This window comes from Astatotilapia calliptera, chromosome 8 (genome assembly GCF_964374335.1).
Source record: "Astatotilapia calliptera chromosome 8, fAstCal68.1, whole genome shotgun sequence".
Lineage (NCBI taxonomy): Eukaryota > Metazoa > Chordata > Actinopteri > Cichliformes > Cichlidae > Astatotilapia > Astatotilapia calliptera.
In genome coordinates this window covers 19,979,662-19,993,361 of record NC_137429.1, presented here as the reverse complement: position 1 = coordinate 19,993,361, position 13,700 = coordinate 19,979,662, and the positions used below count along the sequence as shown (strand labels likewise).

The window sequence follows — 13,700 nt, the reverse complement described above, 5'->3', positions numbered from 1 at the left end:
CAAAAAAAGGAAACTTTACTCTTGCTCTGAAAAAGTCTAAAAAAACACCAACACCCGAATCATTCAACTTAATATTCAATTATTATTTATTATTGATTTAAACCCTGATTATTTATTCCATTTCCTCATTACTCTCCATCCAGCTTCTTCCGAAGGAAGAGATGTACACGCCTCCAATTGTGCTGAAGGTAATAGACCACCGTCCATTTGGCAGGAAGCCCGTGGTAGGCCAGTGCACTATCAGTTCTTTGGAGCAGTTCAGATGTGATCCATATGTCATCACCGCCGAAGGAGCAATGTCATCTAAAAGTAAGAGCAGATCATAGACTGCAGCAACCTGCAATGAACGTCATGTTGAAAAACTAGCAGTTAACTTTTGCGACCAGAGGAATTGGTCCCTACGGCCATTAGAAGGAATTTAAGTTTAAGGCACTTAAGCTGGGACACTGTGCAACCATGTAATAGAAAAATAATGTGATGATTTCAAAATCTCATCACAACAGAAAATAGAAAACTTATCAAGTGTTTATCAGAAAAAAATTACTTTTGATGGCAGCAATTTTCTGCAGCTATAACAACAGCATGGATTCCTAGGAGAAGAATCTGGGGTCTGGATGTGGCCTGCCTGCAGTCCAGACGTTAAAAACATTTGACACATCATGAAATGAAAAATTCCACACAGAAGATTGAGAACTGTTGATCAACTAGAATCTAACATCAGACAAGAGTGGGACCACATTCCCCTCCCAAAAGTTCAGCAACTGGTCTCCTTAGTTCCCAGATGTTTACAATCTGTTTGTTAAAAGAAGATGGGATGCTATACAGTGGTGAACAGTGCTGCCACCAAATTCAAAAGGAACTAATTTTCTTTCTTAAATTATACCATTTGATATGTTTTATTGGGCTTATGAGATTTCTGAATCTTTATTTATCCTTTTTTATTCCCGGCATCCCATCTTTTTTGAATTAGGGTTGTTTATACAGCCTGTAGTATGTTAATAGAGAAACGCTAGGTACAAACTCTGATACAGTTTATGCACAGAGATAAAAGTAACTGCTCAATGTTAACAGTGGCTCTGATGATGGCGTCGCCTCACAAACATGTCTCTATCACCATGGAGGAGACAAGGCCACTGCTAGAAGCTCAGGTACGCCCCACCACCTTTCCTAACACTCAGACGTTTCCTCTGTTCACCTAAGAGCAGAATTTGACTATCAAGTCAAATCTGACAAACTTACTCTGATTACTCTGGCTTACAGTTTATGTACAGCATGTCAGCTGCTGTCGACAAAATGGCATCCCCTACCTCCCATTTTGTATGTATGGTTACTTATTATGGCTTTCTAATTCATAAGGCGGGGCTCCAATGATGCTGAATGGCTGACAATCACAGAGCTAAAGAAAGCTGAACAAAAATCCTATCACAAAGCCATGAAGCTACAGGGGAGTTGCCACAGTAACTGCAGTCTTATCTGGCATATTTTATTGAGCACATTGTTATTGTAGCATCGATTGTAGCATAGATGTTCAGGCATCTAAACTTAGAAGCTAGTGCTGCTACTGAAACCTCAAAAAGAACATGCCTACAAGTTTCCTACTTAAAGAAAGTTTGATACTTTGGGAAATACCCTTATTTTTCCTATATTTTCCTGCATGGAGTTTAAAAATGAAACTGCTCTAAATGCTAAATGTGATGCTACTGCTAGTACTCAAGTTCAGACTCAAATTAGGTAGAAAAAGCTAGTCTGGGATTGTCCGTGGGTACAGTCTAAGTGCTATTATTAATTCATTCAACAGTTCAAACAGTAGCCAGTATTAAATCTGTAAAAAAATACTACTAACAACAGCAGTCTTTATGCAGAGATAACTGGGTGGTGGCAGTAGACTCAAATTTAGCACATAGACGTGTGTGGAATCATAATGATTGTTTGCATCTAAATCGTGTGACTCAAGAAAATAAAGGTACAGTATTGTGCAAAAGCCACCTCTCATTCATATATGAGGCTGTTGCTGATTCAGTGCTTTCCACATGCTATTTTATATGGGAGCAAAATCAGAAGCTATATTTCTGCATTTATAATTCCATCAGTTTTGACAGGATGCTCAACCTGACTGGCTTAAATGCAGCTCCAAACCATGTTTTACAGATGGCTGTAGACAGCCACTGTTGTACCTCTCTCTTGTTTGTGGTGACAAAGATTTGAACCAAATGTTTTCTCCCTGTTTCCCTTCCTTAAGAATGGCTTCTTGACAGCCATCCTTACATCGAGACCATTTCTAATGAGGCTTCGGATACTAGAAGAGGCATTGCACCTAGTTTTGTTTTGTATTCCACTCGTCCAGTGTCCTTAAATTTCTTTAAGGACACAGCGCAGACAATTATCCTTGGAAGTAAAATATGCAGAAATGAGGGGTGGCTCAAGACATTTAGACAATACTGTATTTCCCAAAATGTCTTTTTTTTAGTTGACCAATAAATAAATTGTTGTTCTGACCACAAAAGAAACTTAGTGAAAAATGAAATCTATGAATGACGTGAAAATTTAGTCCTTTGATTTATTTAAAAACAGATGTCAGTCATGGCAGGCAATGGGCCTCACCACCAGAGCCACGCTACCTGCTATTAGCACCCTTTTCACAGCAGACATTTTAAACTGGCATAGCATGAAGGGCATATATGAAAAATAAAATCAATATTGATTCAGTAAGTTAACACAAGATATTAAAACAGCAATGTCGAATATTAAGGTATACACTAAATGAAATGAATCATTTAGATCTCAGTTTGATATGTCAAAATGTCTGCTGTGTTAAAAGCTCATTGTTGTTGCTACACCCTTTCACAGAATCACTGTCAGTCATCAAACTGTGGCTGAAAGCACTTTATCAACTTCTTTGCATTTCGATTTTCTGCTATCTTTTCAGTTTTGTTCCATTTAATGTTTGTCTTCTTACTTTTTTTGTTACTGTTATAAATATTTTTGACTTGTTTTTATTTTTGTTTTTGGTGCATCTTCAATCGCCAAAGGTTGCTGAGAAGGTAAGACTTATTAGTAGTTGATGAAATAAGATTTAATAGCAGACAAATCAACTTCTTTTCCCAAATGCAGTGAGATTAAAATGCAGGACAATTCCATCTTTAGGAAAAAGAGACAGTTGATTGGTGGAGTAAATTCTACGTCTCGCTAGGAGACCAGGAGAAATGTGGTCCTTACCTCAAGAAAGGATACGATACCCTCAAAGTAAGCCAGCTCCATTTCCTCACACAACACTCATAAACTAATCATTCATCTTGGTCTATGTATTTCAAATAGTACGTACGCTCCTCTTTGGTTGTTACAGACAACTTGAATGTGAGTGTTGTTCATTTTCAGATCTATGACTGCGAACTGGAAGATGTCCCAGAATTCAAAGGGCTTACTGATTTCTGCGACACCTTCAAACTCCAGCAAGGCAAGAACGACAATGGCGATGATGATCCCACTGTGGTTGGAGAGTTTAAGGTTGTCTAACATCATTTAGAACAATAATATTTGGAGATAGAGAAAAACGTTAATTAACTACAACGGGGGGACTACAGTGAACTTGATTTCTTTGTTTGAGTGTGGGGTTTACTCTTGTACCTGCAGGGTTCGTTCAAAGTGTACCCCTTGCCAGATGACCCAGGTGTAGCTCCTCCACCGCGTCAGTTCAGAGAACTCCCAGATAGCGGACCTCAGGAGTGTCTGGTTAGGATTTATGTGGTTCGGGGCATGGACCTCCAGCCCAAAGACAATAATGGCAGTGTGAGTGTTAATCTGCATTACCTACAGTAATACAAATCTTGTCAAACATAGTACGGTCAGTACCATTTCTTGTCTTTTCTGCTCAGTGCGATCCATACATAAAGATATCACTGGGAAAAAACACGATCGATGACAGAGACCACTACCTACCCAACACCCTCAACCCTGTGTTTGGAAGGTAAACCTTATGTGTCAATGGATTCAAACAGGTATAAATAGAAAATTTATTACATCTTAAGACTTCTATAACTGTCCTTTTTGTTGTTTAGGATGTTTGAGATGACGTGTTTCCTGCCCCAGGACAAGGACCTGAAGATCTCTGTTTATGACTATGATCTGCTTACTCGTGACGAGAAGGTCGGCGAGACAGTGATCGACCTGGAGAACCGCTTCCTGTCTCGATATAATTCATACTGCGGCTTGCCTCAAAGCTACTGCATGTAAGGAAGCAGATGGGAAACCTTTTAATATTTTTTGGAAAACATGGAGTCAGAGCTGAGGAAATATTAATTCCAACTGTCCTGTCATCTAGTTCTGGCATCAACCAGTGGCGGGACCAGCTGAAGCCATCTCAGATTCTTGAGAATCTGGCTCGTCTTAAAGGACTTTCCAAGCCCAGGACGGAAGATAATGGAAATTCACTCACCTTCAATGGAAAAGAATACACACTGGCTCAGTTTGGTAAGGGGTTAGAAGTATAATAGTATAAATGAGTGATTTAGATGTTTTGTGTTGAAAAATGAGCAACAATTAAGCCCTATTATGCCCGTCTACATGCCCTCATTGTTTGGCAAAGATTAACAGTACGTTTTGTCTTTAGCACATTTCACATTGCTACATATTGTTATAGTTTAATTCCCTAAAACATCTAATACTACCGTATATGTTTTATTAATTGAACAAAATTTATTTGAATGCAGCTAAAACAGCAGAATTATTTTGAAATTCAGATGTGTCTCCAACTTTCAGATTTCAAGAAGATGAATCAGTTCATTTGAATCTCTTACTGTTTAAATGATAAATGACTGATCATCATACAGCACATTAGTCAGCTACCAAAGTGCTTTGTACAGTATGTCTCATTCATCCAATCACATACACATTCACACAAGCACTTTATTCTACATTTAAGGGCTTTATATCGAACTTTCACACTCCGATGAATGTACTGGGAGGAAATTGGGGTTCATCATCTTGCCCAAGAATACTTTGCCATGCAACGGCAGGCATCGAACCACCAACCTTCTGATTAGTAGATGCATAGGTCGCAACAACAATACAATATTGTTGTGACTGAACTGTTTTGCCCCTATAACACCAGATTGTTTTAATACCAATCTAGTGATCGATTTCTTTTAATACATTAAGAGAGCAACAAGGAAATTCATCAGCACTTGGGTCCACCTTATGAACGCCTCTGTCTGCACGTGCTCAGAACACAGGGTCTCGTCCCTGAACATGTGGAAACTAGGACGCTTTACAGCACCTTTCAGCCCAACCTCTCTCAGGTTAGACATCTCATACTGTACCTGTTTCTGGCTGCAATGACTCAGGCTCAGTTATTTTTGTAAAATGTATATATTGCATTGGTTTAGGGACAACTTCAGATGTGGGTGGATGTTTTTCCCAAAAGCTTAGGCCTCCCCGAGCCTCCCTTTGACATCACACCACGCAAACCAAAGAAGTAAGTGCTGTGTTTCTCTTCAGTACTTCATCGCTGCGGATGTCACTGAGAGCTAACAATGACTGTGTTCAAATATTCAGGTATTTCCTGCGTGCTGTCATCTGGAACACCACAGATGTGACTCTGGATGAGACCAGTATCACTGGAGAGCGCATGAGCGACATCTATGTGAAAGGGTGTGTTAATTCTGCATCAAAGCCCTTGTTTGTCCAAATCTATTGTTGTTTACTTTCTCCAAAATCTTCCTTTAGGAGGTAGCAGCACTTTGTGTTAGAGGGTTACTGTCAAAGGCCAATGATTATTCATGCTTGTTGTTTATGTGCTAGCTGGATGCCAGGAATGGAGGAGGACAAGCAGAAGACCGATGTCCACTACAGGTCTCTGGATGGCGATGGTAACTTTAACTGGCGATTCGTCTTTGGGCTTGACTACCTGCCAGCTGAACAACTCTGCCTTGTATCCAAGAAGGTGAGGCTTGTTGCCAGTTGGTTTATCATACTGTAGATCAAAGATTATTTTAATACCATTTTAAAAAAATAACACAGGTATTGTAGAATTAAGTTAAAGCACGTTTGAATGTCTTCTTCTTTTTTTTTTTATAACAGGAACACTTTTGGAGTCTTGATAAAACAGAGTTCCGGATTCCTCCCAAACTGATTGTTCAGATTTGGGATAATGACAAATTCTCACTGGATGATTACCTAGGTAAGAAACTTTCAAGTCCAACCTGTGTGTCTATGCCTAACCTTTATAAAACCTGAGTACAATGTGCTGTGATCCCAGGTACTGTGGAGCTGGATTTGCGTAACCTGGTTGCTCCTGCGAAGACCCCAGAGAAATGCTCTCTGAATATGATGGATAATGTGGAAATAGGTCCACACAAGGCAGAGCAGAACAAGTCTCTGTTTGCTCAGCAGTCAGTCAGAGGCTGGTGGCCTTGCTCTATTGAACAAGATGGGAAGAAGGTCCTGGGTGTAAGTATGAATAGAAACTTCAGTTTTCATTTGATAAGATGGAACCACAAGACATTTGGAAATGTAGAGTTAAAATACAATATTCCCAAAGTGCCATGAAGAGAAAAGATTAAGAGCTTTGGACAACACCATTATACTTCTACTTTATTTTCTATTGACTAGTCCTAAATTCCTAAATTGGAAATGTGTTACTTGCAGAACATTGTCAGATAAATTGGTCTTAATTTAGTTGAAGTATTCCAAAAATATCACAGGTCCTTGTCGTCTTGTCACTCTGTTTGTGTTGGGTTTTCAGGGCAAAGTGGAGATGACACTGGAGATTGTGAGTGAAGTGGATGCAGACGAGCGACCTGCAGGAAAAGGTCGGGATGAACCCAACATGAATCCAAAACTGGACCTTCCAAAGTAAGAGCCTGCTTTACAAGATTAGCTGGGCTGAATTTTGAAAGGTATACAGGCTATGATGTCTACTAAATACATTTTCTGTCAACTACTAGTCGCCCAGAAACATCCTTCTTCTGGTTCACCAACCCATGTAAGACCATGAAGTTCATTGTGTGGAGAAGGTTCAAGTGGGTCTTTATTGGACTTATCATCCTCATCATAGTGGTCCTCTTCATCGCCATCCTGTTGTATTCTTTACCGGTAAGGACAGACAAAAGCGAACCACTGGACAACAAAGTTTTCTCATATTATAAAATTGTTCAGTCTTATCATCTTTGTACTTATAGGAAACTTGTGAATGTGTGATTGATTGTTCTTTCTTGCATTTTACAGAACTACATCTCAATGAAGATCGTGAAACCCTTAAGTTAGCAATAAGGACCACCAGGAGCAACGAACTCCACACAGATACTGCCAGATTATCTCAACTTGTACCTTTTTTTAACTTTAGTTTTTTTCAACAAATGGGAAGGGGAGCTTGCACATTTGCACTATTTCAACATATGAACACATTTTCTACACCACCGAACTGTGACAATACAGTCCATTACAGTCTAGTTTTGAAAGGGTTTTGTTTAAGACACTATATGGAAAAGGTGTTTCCCATTAGCCCAGTTTGGGTGATATTTAGGGATTACTTTTATTAAACAGAATATTCCTTTTTATTAAAATGTTTCCATATTTGTGGATATTATATATAAATGGGATCACAATTAATAGCTCAAAGTTTCTTAAAGTGTATTTGTATTACTTGACTGCTCAAAAATTGCAAAATTGCAATGTGGAAAATTCCATCTTTCTCATCTCGCAATGGAGACCTGATCCTTACGGCGTAGTGTGTTTTGGGTTTTAAAAGCCACAGAGATGCTGTGTTTTGAGAAAATGTGTCTTAGATGTTCTGATACTCCTCACACTTGAGGACTCACTACAGATTTTACTAAGGCAGCAGTTGTTCTTTTTTCCCCTCCTGGATCGCCTGGAGCATTCTTTAGGTACCTTCCAAGCTTTGACAATTGTCCAGCTGGAAGTCACTTGAACAAGTGATGAAACGTTTCTCCCACTGAAAATGCTACAACCACAAAGACAGAAACAACTTTCTGAGATTTCCTTCCTGGATAAAAGATGGGATTAAAAAAATAAATTGTTCAAAAATTTGGATTTTGACTGAATAAAGCCAGCACTTTACATTTAATATTGAAATATGTACAGCACATGTTGTACAGAAGTTGAATTATATACATTTTCACAAAATGGTCACTTTCTCATGATGTGTAACCCAACACATCATTTAGTGATTACCACAGATTATGGGTGTATAAAACAGCCATGTAAGCCAACCTTAATGTTCCCCTTTTGGAAGTATAAAACGTTTCTTTCTAATGAAAATTTATTCTTCCTGTGAGCTGCGTTGATTGCAGCGCTGCTTCAGTAAAGCCTCCACCTCTCCTCTCCGTGCCAGGCTGTTGGCTTTGCCTTGGAATCGCCCGTTCTTCCCTGCTCCCTTCCCTTGGAGCAATTCTAACACTCTGGAAAGTAAACACACAGATACAGTGCCAACCTACATTAAGATTTTAACAGTAGAAGCTACATAAATATGAAAACTCTTACTGTGGTCCCATCTCAGTGACTAGTTCACTGGGTCCAGCCAGCAGAAACAAACCAGGTCCCTTTTCCTCTCCAACAGTCAGGAAAACCAGTGTTTCCTATAACCAGAGTAGGGATTGAAAATAAATATACTGACGTGGTAATGCCTAGCAGTAAAGCAGTGAAATTGTGATCTTACCTCAGTGTTTATTTCATTGGCAATGATATTCATAAACTCATTGTCTCCCTCTTTTCTACAAGAAGAACAAGAACACCGTTTTGTTATTGACATACTCACCTTGATGCCAAAACGTCACCAGGTTGTAAAGAATGGATCATTTCTGAGGGTTTTTTTTAAATGGTTAACTGGTTAGTGCAGTGTGCAATGACATCTCTAAGCAGAACCTCTTACTTGTGGAAGGTGAAGAAGTCTTTGTGAGGATCATTCTTAAAGCTCTGAGCAATGAGAACCGCCATATCACGAAGCAGGCCCAGGTTAGTCTGCCAAAGACAGTTTTGTAGTAGTTGAGGAGCCTTATATGCAATATCTTAAGCTGAAGCATATTTACCCTGTAAAAAAAATCTAATTCTACTATTATTAATTTATTATTACCATACCATTTTTTTTACCAAATCTGTCAAACAGTAATCTAGAAAGAAACTGTTCTTACTTTCTGTAGCAGCTTAACAGACTTCTGCAACTTGTCGACTGCCTCAACGTGCTCATCTGGTCCCGTTCTGATGATAAATGACCAAAAGGAGTTTTCACTTCAAATTTCTGAATGATTCAAAGTTAAATTTTGACTATTCAGATTTAGAACTTACTTTAGAAGTGACACCAGTGAACGCTCTGTGTTGTAGCTTTTCTCTGCATACTTTAGTACCCTTTTTCCTGCCAGGAAAATTAGGTTGGTTTTGTTTTTCTTTCCTTTCTCAGTTCCCAGCAGCTTTATTACCTTAAATTTGAATACAAAGAAATTAGATACACAACGGTTAATGGCACAAACACTAAATATAATTGTGAAAGTGTCAATGTTGTACCTGTAAGTGACCGAGGTTGGAGACGTGGGTTCCACAGCACATGTTGGCATCTATGCCCTCTATATCAATGATCCGAATGGGTCCTGCGTGGTCCTCTGGCAGCCCTCGACTTCTCACCTGATTTGTACAAATACATATTGTGTAATACACTTAACACAGGGCAACAGGTCTCTTTTACAACCAGTAAGTGCAATATCTGTACCTTCTCCACAGCTGGGTCATCTATAGAGAGAAGCTGAACCATGACAGGAATGTGAGCTCTGATCTTCTCATTTACACATTCTTCCAGTTCCTGAAGCTGGCCAGGTTTCACACAGGGAGTGTCCAGCTCAATGGTGCTTCTTTGACGACCCAGTTCCCTGATAAAAACCCAGAAAATCTGTAATCCTACAAGGCTTAGTGGCTACATGGAAAAGAACATATGCAGTGGTAAAGTACCAGGATGTGGTCTTGTATCCAAACATTGTGTCTGCCAAAGCTGTAATCAAATGCTGACCTAAGAGTCAAGAAGAAAACAATTACTGCTTAGGCAACAGGTAAAACAAAATGCGCGATGGCGTTTTTTCCTGTCTCTGTGGTGATTATTACCCGAGTGCTGCTGCATATGATCAAATCTCCTTTCCCAGTCTACCTTCACTTGAACCTCCTGACCCACCTCCAGAGGTGAGGCCACAAAATGCAGGGCGTCCGGTCCCTGCCTTGTCACTCTCAAAACTGGGACATCTCCAAGGAATCCATGGTCATCTGGCTGCAGGAGGACAACGTAAAGTATGCAAATTTTGCAAGTGACATTGTACAGTCTCGCATTTGCATAAACATTTGCAATGAAGGAACATGTGACGTACACATTTAAATAATGGAGTAAGAGCTTGAAAGAAAAAGAAAATGAACATGCTTACCTGGCCACCTCCCTCAGGAAACAAGATGGTATCTTGTAGCTTGATGTGGAATCCTTTAATAGTTTCTTTCTTTCCATTTACTTCTTGTTTTAGTTCCGCCGGGCAGCAGGAGACTACAGAGGTAACAAACTGGAAGGGGACCAGAGAAATAACGATAATGATCGTGTCATATAAAATTTACAACCAGAAACATTACATGCTTCTTAAAGGACTGCAGTTGTTTAAGTGTGTGCAAGATTTCAGTCTCATACAAGACTTTATAAAGGTCTGGCTTTGTAAAGGACAATTTATGTGACAGCAAGTACAAAGACTGAAGACTTAAAAAAGGAGACAGTATCCTAAATTCTCTAAATGCATAGCATTTAAGGTGATTTATTACTTTTAAGCGGCGTTTTAAAGGAGAAAAATGATACGATCTGAAATATAGAGTGTGGAAATTACACAATTACAACCTCTAACAAAGTAAAACTGAATAAATCTAAGGTTATGTAAGATAAAAGTGCGACTCGTAGACTATATATAAACGACCTATAAATCAGTTGCCAGCCCTTGCTCTGGTTACAAAGGTAGCTAGCAGGTGCATCAGTTAGCAGGCATGCTAATCACTTCTGCACCGAACTGCTGATAAATTTCCGGGAGGTCTTTTCGGATGCTTTTAAAAGCTTCGCACCTCTTTCATATAGCAGTCTCGCTGACACTGAAAAGCCATTTTGTCCTGTTTTTGAAAGGAAAACTGCGCCAGCCGGTAGCACGAGCACGGGGAGGTGAAGCCTACAGCTGTCAGCTGACGCCTACGGGTACCATAATAGCCCAAACTTAATGACTTCGACTTTCGCTTCATAACTTTTTAACTTAAGCGAAAAAGATTAATTAAGCCACTATTATTTAATCATCTTTTAAGTGCACTTTTTTTAACAGGAGGAAGAGAAAACCTTAGGATGTGCTCTATAAAATCGAATAAATTGCAACCCGAATTGTAAAATGTAAATAAAACCAGAATGCAATGATTTTTTAAATCTGATACAGCTATAAATGATTCTCAGTAGAACGCAGACAACATACCAAACGTTGAAAGTGATGAAATGAACCGATTTAAGAGGAAATTGGGTAATTTCAAATTAGACAGCATTTCAACAAAAGGCTGGAAACGTTTTTTTTTTTACAACTAGTTATGTTAACCGGCAACAGGTCACTAATATGACTACGTATAAAAAGCGAGGCTGTGTTTTTAGTGCATTACTACGAGTGTAAACTAAATTTGGGCTACTGATTGAGACTTTTAAATTTACTGCAACGTTACTGCCATCTTCTGGAGTTACCGACACAATCATGTTCTATATCCCCCAGTTCATTCAGCTAGTGTTATTACCTCAAGCAACATAATGCAATTTTGTGTTTAATAAAACTTTTATTATCAATCACATGCCGGTGTACAGTAAACAATTACAGAGCAATAAATAATCTCACATAAAATATCATCATACATTTAAAAACAGCATTTTGGACAATAGCACATCCATTTTTAGCATATAATACAGCTTTCAGTAAACAAACTGTTGTCCTCAGTATCCTGAGTTATACATTTACAGCAGGCTTCACCAGAGAGGATAAAGTATCAGTCAGACTGTTGAAAGGGAAAAAAATGGATGAATGGTCAGTCTCCGCAATAAAATGATCAATATAAGTTACAGATTTTCAGTCGGCATTGATTGTAGAATACTTAAATATAGACTATTGCAGAAGCAATTCCCAATTTTACATTGTACACTCCTCACTTATATGGAGAACACTTCACTTACATCACTAAGATCCCCCATATCTGGAGCTTCTCCTTTGTCACTGTTAGCCATCTCTCGGATCATCTGTAAAAGGAAAGCCATTTAAACAAAAAAATAATGGAAGGTATTGCATATTACATGCACTGGGATCAGAAGCAATATTGGAATTTGATTGATCTTATTACTAAGAAGACTGAATTCACTCACATCCACATAACGGTCATATTCCTCCTTTCCCTCATCGTCTTCGTGCTCCCAGTCCCTCCAGTTATCAAAGTCAACTGAAATCCAACTGGCCTGTGGAATGAAGACATAACAGCACCATTTTAGGTATTATTTACTAAAAGTAAAGTTGCAAGAATTACAGAACATCCTACTTAGTTAGTTGTAATATCCTCAGGCACTCTATTAATACTTATATAAAGCTTCTCTTTGCTTATATAATGCATTTTTATGAGACGGAAACAGTGAGCTAAGACTTTTTCAACTTAGGGTTTGTGATTGAAACTGGTAAATGAATAGTGAGGAAGTATCATTGGTAAAAAAAAAAATTCTTCAGCCTCATAAAAACAGTCTTAACATGAGCCATGCTATTTTTATGAACCTGAGTAAATACCAGATGAGAAGAATAGAATACCTTGATACTGATCGGTTTAAGGACACAGACACAAACACGTGTGCTTACCTTAGCTGGATCTTTCTGAAGACGAGGCCAAGCACAATCAGGTTTCATCTTCCTTAGCAAGACATTGATGGTGCGGTCATAGACCCTTTCTCTGGAGTCCTTTCAAGTGATGACAAGTTAAAGGAGCGTTTAACAGCCTGCTTTCTGTACATTGAAGAATACAGAATATAATGCGGATGCTTACGTGGATCTGGACTTTGTCATAGAAGTGCAGCTCGTTGTAGTACACATCATCTGTTTCGTTTTTGCAGCTGTTGCAGAGAGGCAATGGGGTTGTCAAAGAAACCATTTTAGACATTTTCTAAACTGAATCACATGTGACTTCAAGAGAGGGAACGTCTTTAAAAACTCACCACAGAATCAGTTTGTCTGGCTGGATATCAACTTGGACATCTTTAGGTTTCTGAACCATGAAGTTGATGGTGACGTATTTCTTCCTGTCAAACCACAGCGCATGTGCTGGCTTGCTGTTAAAACACCAAGAAACTGCTTAGGAATCAAACCTGAAACCTTTTCATAATGAAAGATTTAGGAAAAAAACATGCTTTATTGCTCAGTGAGTTTGGCAGCACTTACCTTTCCTCTGGTCTGACAATTTTAGGTTTGTTCATTCTTGTTGTTGTTTTTAAATAAAAGAGAAGTTGCTATACAATTCCTTTTTACCAAGAGAAAGCTAACTCACACGTGTCCAGCTGAGTTAGTAGTGTGCCCTGATGCAGCGGCCAGGCCCTAAAAGCTATATATAGACCATCTGGTATCAGCTGCTAGGAGACTTGCCTGCCACAGCCCCTTCCGTGCCCTTTATAGCCTGACTGTGGAACACTC

General features: G+C 39.0%; 2 protein-coding genes across 3 annotated transcripts in view; one reads left to right on the top strand and one right to left on the bottom strand.

The window, feature by feature from the left end:
* The window catches only part of LOC113028550 (myoferlin-like), a 26,975-nt gene extending 18,929 nt beyond the window's left edge, over window positions 1-8,046 (top strand). For both annotated transcript variants that reach the window (XM_026178924.2, XM_026178923.2), the window contains 18 exons: window positions 144-309; window positions 1,072-1,148; window positions 3,030-3,041; window positions 3,145-3,243; window positions 3,376-3,504; window positions 3,631-3,786; window positions 3,873-3,964; window positions 4,056-4,226; window positions 4,319-4,467; window positions 5,155-5,294; window positions 5,382-5,470; window positions 5,551-5,646; window positions 5,797-5,938; window positions 6,076-6,175; window positions 6,254-6,444; window positions 6,740-6,849; window positions 6,942-7,089; window positions 7,222-8,046. In XM_026178924.2, the coding sequence (XP_026034709.2) occupies window positions 144-309; window positions 1,072-1,148; window positions 3,030-3,041; window positions 3,145-3,243; window positions 3,376-3,504; window positions 3,631-3,786; window positions 3,873-3,964; window positions 4,056-4,226; window positions 4,319-4,467; window positions 5,155-5,294; window positions 5,382-5,470; window positions 5,551-5,646; window positions 5,797-5,938; window positions 6,076-6,175; window positions 6,254-6,444; window positions 6,740-6,849; window positions 6,942-7,089; window positions 7,222-7,260 (2,106 nt within the window). In that variant the 3' untranslated portion in view covers window positions 7,261-8,046. The remainder of the gene's footprint in view (window positions 1-143; window positions 310-1,071; window positions 1,149-3,029; window positions 3,042-3,144; window positions 3,244-3,375; window positions 3,505-3,630; window positions 3,787-3,872; window positions 3,965-4,055; window positions 4,227-4,318; window positions 4,468-5,154; window positions 5,295-5,381; window positions 5,471-5,550; window positions 5,647-5,796; window positions 5,939-6,075; window positions 6,176-6,253; window positions 6,445-6,739; window positions 6,850-6,941; window positions 7,090-7,221) is intronic.
* Window positions 8,041-13,700, bottom strand: LOC113028551 (alanyl-tRNA editing protein Aarsd1-like). The gene is made up of 17 exons (XM_026178927.2): window positions 13,452-13,700; window positions 13,229-13,342; window positions 13,060-13,126; window positions 12,876-12,974; window positions 12,398-12,487; window positions 12,212-12,274; window positions 10,413-10,541; window positions 10,102-10,261; window positions 9,952-10,009; window positions 9,716-9,872; window positions 9,514-9,630; window positions 9,298-9,428; window positions 9,144-9,210; window positions 8,885-8,973; window positions 8,672-8,726; window positions 8,497-8,591; window positions 8,041-8,414 (listed from the first exon to the last, which is right to left on the bottom strand). The coding sequence occupies exons 1-17, from the start codon at window positions 13,484-13,486 to the stop codon at window positions 8,276-8,278; spliced, it is 1,665 nt and encodes a 554-aa protein (XP_026034712.1). The 5' UTR covers window positions 13,487-13,700; the 3' UTR covers window positions 8,041-8,275.